This window comes from Nematolebias whitei, chromosome 12, assembly GCF_014905685.2.
Source record: "Nematolebias whitei isolate Nwh7 chromosome 12, NemWhi1, whole genome shotgun sequence".
NCBI classification, from domain to species: Eukaryota; Metazoa; Chordata; class Actinopteri; order Cyprinodontiformes; family Rivulidae; genus Nematolebias; species Nematolebias whitei.
In genome coordinates, this window is record NC_056509.1 from 41,381,419 (window position 1) to 41,394,578 (window position 13,160).

Consider the following 13,160-nt stretch of genomic DNA (forward strand, 5'->3'; position numbering starts at 1 on the left):
AGTCTGAGGACCGAGGAAGTCTCTTGGATGAGAGACGAAACGTTTCTACATTTTTTTTTGCTTTGTTTTGTTTTTTGGTTTTTTTGAATGTCCAGAGGACCAGATTGAACTTTCTTGGATGTGTTAGAGAGAGTAAATGTCATGAATAAATTTGGCATAACAAATAATCCAAGTTGAAGTGTTACATCATTTTCAGCCCTCTTTTTGTTATCTGCATTTGGTAACAGGTCAAACTGACAAAGACCATGCAGAATAATATACAAAGTAGTATTTTAATTATCTGTAAGTCTCTGTAAGTAGGTCTAGGGAAAAAAGTTATTGGTATTGGTATCGGTTCAGAATCAGAATAAACTTTATTATCATTGCACCAAGATACAACGAGAGCATGTACGTACAGTCGTCTGAAAGATGGGCGGAGTGCACGAAGCTGCTGCTATGAAAGCGCGACCCTTTTATTCTTATTCAGAATAGTATTTTGCTTAGATGAGAAAAGGGAAAAACATGAGGAGAAACGGTTTAAAAAAAAAAGATCTCTCACACCGTGTCCTAGACAGGGCACGATTTGAGGCATCAAAAAAAACTACCACAGCAACGCAACATAAACAGATGTTATACATTTACATATAGCCGGTGAAGACATATAATTTTTAAGGGAAAGTCGTAGCATAGTCCAGAGCCCCCCCCCCCCCCACCCCCCACCCCCCAAAAAAAAGTTAAGTTTTAACATATCTGCATATTGGATATAGGTCAAAAATCCAATATCGTGCATCCTGATTTTTTATAATACCTTATCAGCTCTCGGCTCAGTGTGTCCTCGGCTGCACATGCAGGCTCTTCTCCGAGAGGGAAAATAACTCTCTGAACTCACACACGTGGCTTGACATTAATTTATTATTAGTTAGTAATAAACGTCCTTGACCTTGACTAAAATTCCCCTAAGAAGAAGACACAAGTCTTCGCAAGAGGGCTCAAGTGACGTAACCATTTTGGGCCAAGGTTGGATGTGTTTTTATTTTATCCTTAGTTATATCATCAGTAATAACTTGGGATATGATGTGCATGTAAGGTCTTATCACCACCAAATATGGAAGGGAAGTATATTGGTGAGCCTACATGGACAGGACTCCATGAAGTCTGGGCTGGGGCCTTGGGTTTTGGTTAGACTGACCCAGAGCGTTCTCCCTGATGAGCAAACAAGCGAGAGATAAACTGTGGTGACGCACAAGGAATGTGTAAAGTGTCTGTGTAAATCTGTAGGGGTTGGGGTTTTTGGATTCTGTTGCTGTTCTGACTGATGACCCTGCTGTCATTTAGAAACGGTGTCAGCTATTTTTCCTTAATGATAAAGCCACGATTAGTCGTGTTTTAGTAATTAAAGATCAAATCCTTGAATGATGTTGGCCCACAACACAAGAAGCAAAACAATCGTCCTATTGAAAGTTCTTATATCAAGAGCCAAGTTTGTTTGCTTTTAAAATGTGTGGTATTATTAGTCATAGAACAACGGCGTTCTCACAGGCAATAATAAGGATTTTGATCCTGACAGGATATTTATTAAAAAGAGCAGCATATGCAATCTTCCAGTTATCATACAGGATTAAAGCATTCGTTAAAGGAATAGCCTGCTGCCTTTCCTTCTTGAGCAGGGGTCTGCAACCTGCGGCTCTGGGGCCACGTGTGGCTCTTCAGTCCCTCGTCTGTGGCCCTTTGAAGCTTTAAACACAACTAACATGAAATTTAATTTTATATCCGCAACAGAAAATGTTTTAGCAGTTTTCTTTTTAACAATGTTCTGAAATGACATGAAATATTATCACTAATGCAGCGGAACCAGAAATTATTTGGGATGTTTTTAAGGCAAGAACGTGACTTAGAAAAATATAAAGAAAATTATTTAGGTAAATGAAAACATTTGTTTTTAGCATAAAATTCAATAAGTCACAACGACAAAATTACAATTTTTTATGCATACTCTTTAAGTTTTTCACTTTTATTACTTCAAAGTGGGATATTTCACTAACTTTTCCACGGATAAAATGATTTTTCAAAAAATTTTCTAAATTCATAAAAGCTATAATTTCTTTCGTTCTTTACATGAATATGGTCTTTTCTTTTGTCCTAAAATGTAAAAATATCAAAAAATGGTGTAATTCATTATATATTTTTAATTTTATAATGTCACTCTGAGTGGCCAGAAAAGCCCCCTCCAACGGACTCAAAATGTCCCACAGGCCACCAGTTGATAATCACAATTGAAGCCGGTTTTGTGGTTTTATTTAGTGAACGAAGGGACAGAAATGGCTCTTTTGATCAAAAAGTTTGCAGACTCCTGTTCTAGAGTTTTAAACTAAGATCATTTTATGCTAAGAAGGGACATAATTTTAGCCGTTTAAGTCAAATCTTGTAAATGACATCATGCACAATCTCATGCGACAGCTCATAAAATATGACAGTATGGTGAATGTGTTATGGATGATGCCCAGCTACCACCACACCAAATTTTAGCTAAATATCTGTAGAAAAATGGCTGATATATGGACATTTTGGGGTTTAAAAGGTCCCTTGGCTGTGGCAGCCATATTGAATCCAGTTTTCTCCAAAAGTTAACGTATCAGATGCTTATCAACTTTATATGCTGATGGGTGGATTTAGAAAGTTATGAGGTAGATATCCCAGCAGAATTTTATTAAATAAAAGCAAAGAGTGTGTAGGCCTGTTGCGATAAACAATAAATCAATTAATCGTATGATAAAGGAATATTATCGACCTCATTTTCATGTATCGGCTTTTTCTTCGTGTCTCTCTTTCTACTGAAGACACTGGATGACAAAAAGCTAAACTCTGGTGCTCTTCACTGACCCCTCCTTTTCTCTTTAAAATCCATTTTAATCATCCAAAACTGCGTTTTTGGATGATTAAAAGAAGCTAAGTTGAGAAGCTAAGCTACGAGCTAAGCTAACAGGCCGACCTCAGGGAAAAAAAACCTCCGTCTTGTCGACGCTCCAAAATTCACAGTTGAAACCTGTGCCTTCATGTAAAAAGTTGTTCTCTGCAAAAAGAAGCTGCGAACTTGTTTACTGATTTTTTTATTACAAGCTGTGTGTGAAAAATGCTATGCTAAAGAGCTCAAACCACACCGAACGTCTGTCATTTTGAGATCTGAAGAGAGACAGCCCATGTCACGTCAAGGGGCCTCCCTCCCATTTTTCTTAAAGAGACACGTTGCTTGCTCCCTCACTATCCATCCTTTGGTTCAAACTGTCTTATATTGCCATCCAGTGGTCAAAAAGAAACTACATGCAAAACAAATTAAACATTTCTTCTTAAATTTTACAATAATTGCAAATCAATATTACCGTTTATCGCAATAATTTCTGAGGCAATTAATCGCCCAGCAAATTTTGTTATCGTGACAGTCGTTACAGGAGTGAGGGATCTGACTGTCAGTGAAACCGATGAATAATAAGGAAACACATGGGGAGGATTTATGTCCCGCTGTCCGTGTGTAGGTGGGGAGGGATTATTCACTGATCCTCTGCAGGACAGCACTGATGTTGGTCACTCACTGCACTTTGAGGACAATATTTAGCGAAAAAGTCACATTTAAATTTTAAATGTGACTTTTTTGCTAAATATTATAATATATTATAATATTATAATAATATACTGAGCGGGGCAGATTGGACATGGCTGCCTGGGGTCGAGTCGCCTCTTTCCGGTTTGACCAAAGAGCAGTGCCCCGCTGAAGCCACGGAGCTCGAACGTCCATCGTAAAACTAACTTTAACGTGGTTTAATGTGGCGCTATGGCTCTGCAGACATTGCACAATGCTGTCTTGTTTTGTGGTGTTTAGTGTAAAATACTTTCACACAGCGGACATGTTTAGATGCTAACTCATCCCTCACGTTGTAGCTGCTGCAAACTATGAACTGGATTTCCTGAATGTGAGGCGGGTCTTATTACTCTGGGCTCATGAGACACGCCGCCGTTCAGGAAATCCATTCCATAGTTTGAAGCCAACTTGCATCATGGATCGGAAATATCGGCAGGTGGATCGGAAAATCTGATACGTAAATTATGCTGGTATCGGAGGCCGATACCGATACTGGATCGGATCGGCCCCATCCCTAATTTAAAATCATTTTAAGACTCCAAGCATGACTTGTAGACGCCTCCTCTAGCCCTTCTACACAGTCTGGAATTGTAGAAAACGCTTAAAAGAACCCCTACGTTATATTTTGATGACGCATGGGCTGGCTGAACTTTTCTTAAAAGAGGAAAGAGAAACGTTGCGATGCTCGGCATCCTTCTACAGGGCGGAGGCTTCCTATAGAGCATCACAGGACTGAAAATAGCACGCTGCAGTCTTTGCAAACATGTGAACATATATCATACCTTGTCAGAGCAGACGAAAAGCGAGAGTGTTTTGGTTTATGGAATTACTTCTGTGTACTTTTTCCATCTCAAAACTTTAACAAATAAAGAGTCATTATTAGATTTTATTTTCAGATTATACTCAGGAGAAGATGGAGGAAGGTGCAAATTAGATGAGACCTGCATGAAAAATGAAATGTGATTATCTCTGAAGTGCCACCAGAGACTGAGTTCTGTAACATTTCCAGGAATGTATATACAAGTCTTGTGAGACGAGACAGACAACTTAAAAAAAAATAGCTCTTGATTGAACAGATTATTGGAAAAGTGACATCCAGAATGATCAGCAGGATCACATTAACAGCGGGTTGAAGCAAAGTTTATTCTACTGTACGTTCTGCAATAAATGAAATATTTGACATTATCTGGTCTTTGACCTGCTGCTAATTTCTCAGGCGTGTTGACCAATCCTCGGTATGGAAGAAATATAAAACTCTTCACTGCTTGGCCAGCAAAGGCCTCAGTTGATCACTGAGCATTATAACTACGGCCATGCCGATCCGTTAAAACCTGCAGAACTTTCTCAGACATAAAGTTTACAAAGCTGGAAAAATCAACAACACTCAAATCTGAGGGGCTTTTTGAGGGCAACATAAAACATGGGCTCATATCAGTTCAGCTAAATCTTTAAATAAAACTAAACATCAGCTAAATGTCGTTTTTTTATTTTACTGTATTTCTTAACCATGTTAAAGACAGACAATAAAAAAATATATATATTTTTTTAGTTATTGTCTGAAAAATCATCATCTATGCATTTGCCTTAAGAAAGAAAAAAAATTATTTAGCTAAACTATTTATTTTAACACATAACACCTTGGATTAATTTATATTGTTGCATTTGTTGAGAAATCCGATAATAGCTGAAAAATTTCAAGAAACCAAATTTATCTTTATGACAAGGATATCCACAAAAAAGCGTGACAAAATGCATTTTCTGCTAAAAAAACGCTGAGCATAGCTTATAAAATGAGCTGAAGAAGCAGCAACTGAGTGATAAACATAAAAAGGAGAACACTAGCTAAAGTTAAACATAGAAAATGCTTGCTCAAAGAAAAAAATAGCAAAATGTTATCACAAAGCAGTTAAAAGTTAAAACAAACAAGATCTAACTAAAAGGTAAATGTATCAAAAAGCTAATTGTAGGCTAAAAGTAGTGCCCAGATATTAGTTTAAACGAGAAAAGAATAGCTCAAAGCTGAACATAGCAAAAGGACAATTAAAAATATGAAATGCTAAAAACAAAAAGCAGCAAAACACTAGCTTAAAGAAGCAAAGGTAGCTAAAATCTAAAATAGCAAAAGGCTAGCTGAAAGCAGCTAAACACTAAAGAAGCAAAGACATAGCTATAAACTATAACAAAAGGATAGCTAAAAACAAAAAAACTAACTTAAAGCTAACATTGGCAAAAGGCTGGCTAATATCTAAAAGTAGCAAAAGGCTAGCTAAAACATATACATTTTTAGGAAAAAAAAGCTAAAATAGGCAAAAAGCTAGTTTTTAAACTGTTAGGCTGCAACAAAGAAGCAAATAATGTAACAGTCTATAATTGTGTATTTGCTGCATTTTAGCGTAAGTGTCAGATCTTCTAGGTTTTTCTTGTGTGTAAACCCAAAGCTTGGAACCATTTGATATTTGTGTTGACAGCAACTGGACCACAACATTAGCCTTTTCACAAAAGTCCAGAAGGATTTTCACTCTCCATCAACAGAACTGCGTTTTGCCTCCTGCCCAATTACAGCAAACGCTGTCAGAAAGTGGCTGTGGCAGAGCTTCACAAAAAGGAGCTTAGTGGGAAGAAATCACTATTATATGAATATGGTGGCGGACAAAGACAGACTGCCACTGAAGACAAGGTAAGAGGTACAGCATGCCAGGAAAAAAGGGCGAAGCTGTACACACCATCAGCCCAAAGTAATCGCACAGTGATGTGTCCGTCACGGTCTGAACTCTTGAAGCCAAACTGGCAGCTTTACTGCAAACCTAAATTAACCCCCTGGGACTGTGGCTCGCTTCACGCTGCTGAATCCATAGTAATTTGCAAGAATACATTAAATCCATGAGAACATGAACTTTTCTCCAAATATTTTATCTGTGTACAAAGAATTCCCCCAAAATTGGCATATTTTAAACTTAATTCAGCTCCCAGTTTGCCCCATTGTATACAGCATTACTCCAGAGCTTATTTTAATGACTTATGTTGACATGAAAAATAATGATTAGTTGTGAATATTATGCCACATTTATGCAAAGATGAAACAGTAAAGAAGCCTCTTTAAGCATGCTTTCATTTTTAAAGTTTGACTTTAACACAGGCGCCTGATTTGCTGTAAAAAAAAAATTCTCTCATATTTTTTTCTTAAAGCCAACTCAACATTGACATTATATTTTTAAATTATAGATTCTTTCATGAGCTTAATGGATTCTGTTTCTGCCAACCAGGTATTCAGCTCATATAGGACAATATAGCTATGACTTTTGGCGTGTAGATTTTTAAAATATGAAACTATATTTACATTTTTACCCATTGGAAAACATTAGGATCTCTTCAAATCAATGCTCTATTTAAAATCACCATATTTGCTCTATTTGTGTGTCCTTATGGTTCTTTGTGTGAATCAACTTTTTATTTCCGAAGCATTATTTTAGTCCTTTTTAATCACATCCTTTTTCTGTTTTATCTCTTGTGTATCCTTTTGATCTCTTTGTGCATCCTTCTAGTTTTTCATGCATCCCTTTTTGACGTTTTATTTTTAGGAACGCTTTTTGTTTCCTTCTGCATCCTTTGTATGTTTTTGTCTCCTATGCATTTTTTATGTCTCCCTATGTGTCCTTTTAGACAGCTTATGTATCCTTCTTGTTTTTTATGGATCTTTTGTCTTTTCATGTCTGCCCTTCTAAAGTTTTGTTTCTTTTTCTCTCCTTATGCATCCTTTCTTTTTAGTTTGCATTATGTCTTTTTTTGTCTCTTTATGCCTTTTCCATCTTTCTGCTTTTCCGATCAGTCCCTCTACTCCTTGTGCTTCTTCTACAAATATTTCAGCTATTGAAAGTTCAGCTATTATGCAGCTCACTTCCCCTTTTTCTGCAATTTCAGCAGTCATTCATCCACATTGTATTTTTTGCAAAAGAATCTTATTTGTTCTAGTTTTGTTTGGCCTTGTGAAGCAAAGTCAGTGTAAAGTGCCACTCTCAAGGATTTTTACAACCAGTTCTGTCACAGTGACGATCTTCATTTTGATGGCCTTTCTAAATTGTTTACCAACTGATTCTACACAAAGTAATGAGGACAAAGGGAGTGGGGTGCACAAATGCCATCAATATAAATGACACAAATCCATGTAATCAAACAAAAGAGTTTGTTTTAAAGAAGTCCTGTGTGCAGGTCCTTACCGATGGTGGAGATGTGAGACGGGTGAAATTCGTTGTCCGTGAATCTGCATAACAAACATGTTTTCCCAACCCCAGAATCTCCGAGGAGCAGGAGTCGGAAGAGCACATCGTACTGCTTAGCCATGGCGCTGGTGCACGGTGTGATGGATGAATCAACCCGGAGCCATCTAACTCAGCGAGGAATGGCCGGTCTGGTCCCCCCTCCTGCGTCCCATGTCCGCCCAGAGGCTCCACGTAAGGCTGCGTGCGTGTTTTTGTTCCCTGGTGGAGACAATAAACCCGGGATGCTGTGGCTGTCAAGGCAACCTCCTGCTTCCAGTCAGTGGGTGTGGTGGGTGGACCAACTGTCAAGTTAGCCTCAAGGAGAAAACAACACTTCCGGTAACTGTTTCAAAATAAAACCATTGTTAGATCGTAGATGAGCAGCTGCTACTACAGACAAAAGATTGTATATATTATAGAATAAGTATATCTTTGTTGGGACCTGAAGCCAGAAAGACCTGCTTTTTTATCCTGTTGTATTAGTGGGACGAGTCTGCGCACTGGGGATGTGGGGTTTGTCGAGTCCTACAAATATTTGAGTATCTTGGTCGACTCGCATCTCTCTTTTAAGCTTCACGTGGAAAACCTAGTAAGGAAACTGAAAGTTAAACTGGGTTTCTTTTTCAGAAATAGATCCTTCTCTGAATGCTACGAAACGCCTTCTAACTGCAACTTTCTTTCCCTCCATTGATTACGGTGACATTATTTACATGAACGCTCCTACAAGCATCCTGCAGATGCTGGATGTTGTCTATCATGGTGCACTAAGATTCATAACTGGCTGTAACTACCACTGCACCCTGTATTCACTGGTTAACTGGTCATCATTAACTTCACAGACTTTCACTGGTACATTTTCAACTTTAAATCACTTTTTGGTCTGCTGCCTTCATACATGTCCTCCTATATGTCTCTGCATGAATGCAGCTCTCAGGACATTATTACCTGCAGTGTTCCCTCACTGCAGACTGAACTAGGCAAAAGGGCCTTCTCCTACTCTGCTCCTGTTTCCTGGAATATCTTGCAAAAAGATCTGAAGCTCTTGACCTTGACCTCTCTAAGTGGCTTTAAACATCTGTTAAGTTCCTGGCAAGAACCAATGCAGTCATGTTCCTGTTTTTAGTTTTCTACACCGCCTTATAATCTAGCAGTTTTTTTTTTGCTACTTTTTTCCTTTTGACTGTCCTTTTGGTTGCCATTTTATTTTAATTTGTAAAAAGAAAAATCTGTATGCCTCTTTTACGATTGTCTATCGTTGTTGTTGTTATCCACTGTTGTCATCGTTCTTTGTTAAATCAGGTCTCTTTTGTAAATGAGGCCCCACGGCTCAATGGGATTAACCTGTCTAAATAAAGGTTGAATGAATGAATTTAAGTCCCGCCTACTTTCTTGCACACGGATCTCTTGATCTTTTTATTAAAAAGCAGTGGTGTAGTCTACATTTTTGTAGTGGGCATACTGTGCTTAGTACAATGTAAATGTCAGTTTATTTTTGATTTTTAAGCATATTGAACATTACCAAATTTATCTTATGCTTATACTTGAATAAATGAACAACAAACTTTGTACAGCAGTTTGCTTGGTATTGAAAACACGTTATAGAATTTATAAAACAGTATCTAAGCAAAATACGTTCAAGTATTAAGTAATAAGTACAGAATTATACAATAGTTCGCTAAATAAGCGAATGTAATAAACAAGCGCCGCATAAAGATATGGAAAGATATGATATGGAAGCTTTTAACTGCTGTTTAACGTATAAATGACGCATATAATGATATGTGATTTATCATTGGGCACTTTAGTGGGTATACTGAAATTCTTAAGCTTTTCTAGTGGGTATGCTCTGTATACCTGCGTATCGCGTAGACTACACCACTGGTAAAAAGGCCAGTTTTACAGGTAGGCCTACTCACATTTGCTTTTGTTTTTGCCATGAAATAAACAGTTGGTTAAAATCCCTTAGAGAGGTCAGAGTCAACAAATTCAGATATTTTTGTAAGGAATTCCAGGTTACAGGAGCAGAGCAAGAGAAGGCCCATTTGCCAAGTTCAGTTTGCAATGAGGGGACGCTGCAGGTAACAATGTCCTGAGAGCGCACGCTGTAGCTGCACTGACCAAGTGACATGTGGGAGAAGATGTATGAAGGCAACAGACCAAGAAGTGATTTAAAGATGAAAATGTACATGTGAGAGAGTCTGAGTGAAGTTAATGATGACCAGTTAACCAGTGAATACAGGGTACAACGGTGATGGTATGATAGCTACAGCCAGTTATGAATCTTAGCGCACCATGATAGGCAGCATCCAACATCTGCAAGGTGCTTGTAGGAGCGTTCATGTAAATAATGTCATCGTAGTCAGTGTAGGGAAGGAAAGTCCCAATTAGTCGTTTCCTAGCGTTCAGAGTTAGCCAGGATCTATTTCTGAAAAAGAAACCCAATTTAACTTTCAATTTCTTGACTAAGTTTTCGACAAGAGGGTTAGAGAGATGTGACTCACTTCACAACAAGATCAAGCATGGTTTTTTTTATATATTGGCACTGTTTTTGTGATGTAATAGTCTTTTATTATTTTATTTTATTATTTATCATTGAAATACTTTCCTAAGTAACCGTGAGCAATTTGCAACCATCTAGGTTATCTGCGACTTATTTTGAAGGCTAAATCACACCATTTCCTGTTTTTTAATACAGCTGGCTCAAATGAGCAAGGGATTACTTCTCATAATGTGGAACCTAATTCATTTAAAAATAACGTAGATTTTACACAGTACTGTTAAAACAATACAAGTATTAGTCTTCTAAAAGTAACAGCAAGTATTTGTTTGTTTTTGCGTGAATAAAAGAGAAGAAGTTTGTCCCCTCAGAGACACCGTAGTTGACGTTCACGCTGCTGTTTTTTTTTTTCCTCCTCTCCAATCAATCTGTGTTGAAGGCGAGCAAAGAAGTACCAAAACAAAGTGGAGAACGTGCTCGTTCCTTTATTTTGTTTAGCTTCCAAGCCATTTTTTTTTTTTGCAAGCAGGCTCTGCTATCATCATGGGCGGTATTCCGACACCTCTGCGGTGCTTCAGCGAGCAACACTCCGCAGAAATGTTCGTGGATGACGGGGTGGAAACGGTGACTTCAGTGGAGCAGGTGAGCTAATGCTAATGCTAATGTTGCTCTGTGCTTTGGAGTGAAGAGGCACCTCGAAAATAATGTTTAGGATTCCGCTGTCACTCACACACAGTGTTTTATGTGTCGAGCAACTGATTAAAAGCGTAATATAAAGTTTTCCGTCATTAGCTCTCCGCCTAACCGGCTTGTGTTAGCAAAGTTTAGCCTCTAATTAGCTAAACATCGAGCCCTAATGAGATCTAGCAGGGATTGGAGTTTGCTCTTGGCCAACTAATAACAGACTTGCAGCTAGGTTGTGAATCCGTTTTTACAGAGCTTTTTACCCTAAATGTAGAGATTAATATAAACACATTTATTCTGGTTTTTGTGTTTGCTGTGAGCTGATGTAAATCAAAACAATACATTTGTCTATTATTTGCAGATCATTACTAAATCAAAGCAGATGCTGTTTGTACCCGAAGCTATCAACATGTGTAATGATATAAACCCACTGTAAACAAAGTAAATTTCAATGAGATTGTCTGTTGAACACAACTATATTACATTTAAAAGGCCATATAAAACCAATTGAGTGCGTTTGAATACAGTTTAATAAAATTGTGAGTGCAAATGGTGAAAATCCACAGTGTCAACAATTAGTTAAAATTCAATAATCTCCCCCCCCCCAAAAAAAATATGGCAAAAGTAGTAACAAAAAAATACTTTAAATGTTTGTTTAAGGTGCTTATTGAATACTTGTTTATGGCTTTATATTCATGTTTGTACACGTCAACCAGAAATAGTTGTTTCAAGTTTTTACTGGTTTTACTTGGTGGGTCAGAACCTCAAAAGTTTGTACATTTTCTTAAAACTCCTATATTTGATCTCAATAATTACCAGAGGAGAGCGAGAGAACTGTTGATTGCATTACTCGAGTTAAAAATTGTTTACGTTATTATATGTGCAATAAAATCTGTAATAATTATGGACTGGTGTTAATCTCAAAACTCGTGACAGTCTGGTCAAAGCATCAGAAGTGACCGACCTTAAAGTAGTTATATATACTCAAGTTAATTCTTAATTTGGTCAGTATTAAGATCAACAATAAAATATTGTAATTACCTTTTGATAAATGTCATTCTGAAAGTGAATTTCTGTTAACGTCAACCAAGAAAAAGAACTGAAACGTGCCACAGTTTTCTTGCTTGTGGCAAGAAAATCCATTGTGTGGCTTTAGCTGTAAAATAAATGAATAAATAAATAGTAAAAAAAAAAGACATACCTAGCTTTTATGCTTTCTAATCAAATGAAGAAGAAAGCATTCAAAAATGTTGCCACCATTTGAAATTTTCCTTAAGGGCTAAGGGTAGCAAAGTAAGCAGTAAGTCCAGCTAAGATGATGTGGCACATTTCCAAGACTTACCACAATGTAAAGTAGAAATACTCCAAATAATTTTAGTGTATACTATGTGGCTATAGCACTGATATTAGTGTTTTGATACGTATAATAGAGCTCCAGCAATTTACAAAACAAGCTAGTTTTTAAAACTATTTTTGCTATATTTTTAACCAAGTTCATTAATCTTTATGAAGTAAACATATACTACCTTAATGCCAATATATTATGGATACATTTGTTCAGAAAACATGTTCTTTAGATGCTCTTGGTATTGTGCATATAGCCAAAACGGTTATATTTAGGATTTAGCTGTAAATTATTGTGGATTTCATCCTTCTCAACCCATCTACAGCCTAGTTTAAAATAAATAAGACTTCTCTATAAAATAAAATGGGTTGTAGCTTTAATTAGTCCTTTACATTTGTTTTGCTGGTTGTAAATGGTTTTTTTTTTTTCTATTTTCTGTGATTGCAGAATTTTAATTTTTGCAGTGTTCTTCTGTTGCATTTGTTTTGGAGTTTGCGTCATTCATGTGTTTGCAGCGCGTTTCTCTTTAGCAGTTTGAGCTGAGTTTGCACCTGTCGACCACCGCGCTGTGTGGACCTCAGAGAGACAAGGTCATGAGTTCAGGGGAAACTTAAAGTTAAATGGAGACACTCTTTTTACATCTCTCTCTGTGTGTCTCTGTCTCTCTCTGTGTGTCTCTGTGTGTCTCTGTCTCTCTCTGTGTGTCTCTGTCACTCTCTCTCTGTCTCTGTCTCTGTTTGTGTCTCTGTCTCTCTCTCTCTCTCT

At 37.3% G+C, this 13,160-nt stretch overlaps 2 protein-coding genes across 2 annotated transcripts in view; one reads left to right on the forward strand and one right to left on the reverse strand.

Moving 5' to 3' along the window:
* Positions 1–8,158, reverse strand: part of rab15 (RAB15, member RAS oncogene family) — a 22,812-nt gene extending 14,654 nt beyond the window's left edge. The window contains exon 1 of the mRNA XM_037685591.1: positions 7,828–8,158. Within this exon, the coding sequence (XP_037541519.1) occupies positions 7,828–7,951 (124 nt within the window). The 5' untranslated portion in view covers positions 7,952–8,158. The remainder of the gene's footprint in view (positions 1–7,827) is intronic.
* Positions 8,159–10,802: 2,644 nt separating this feature from the next.
* The window catches only part of fntb (farnesyltransferase, CAAX box, beta), a 25,280-nt gene continuing 22,922 nt past the window's right edge, over positions 10,803–13,160 (forward strand). The window contains exon 1 of the mRNA XM_037685916.1: positions 10,803–11,008. Within this exon, the coding sequence (XP_037541844.1) occupies positions 10,910–11,008 (99 nt within the window). The 5' untranslated portion in view covers positions 10,803–10,909. The remainder of the gene's footprint in view (positions 11,009–13,160) is intronic.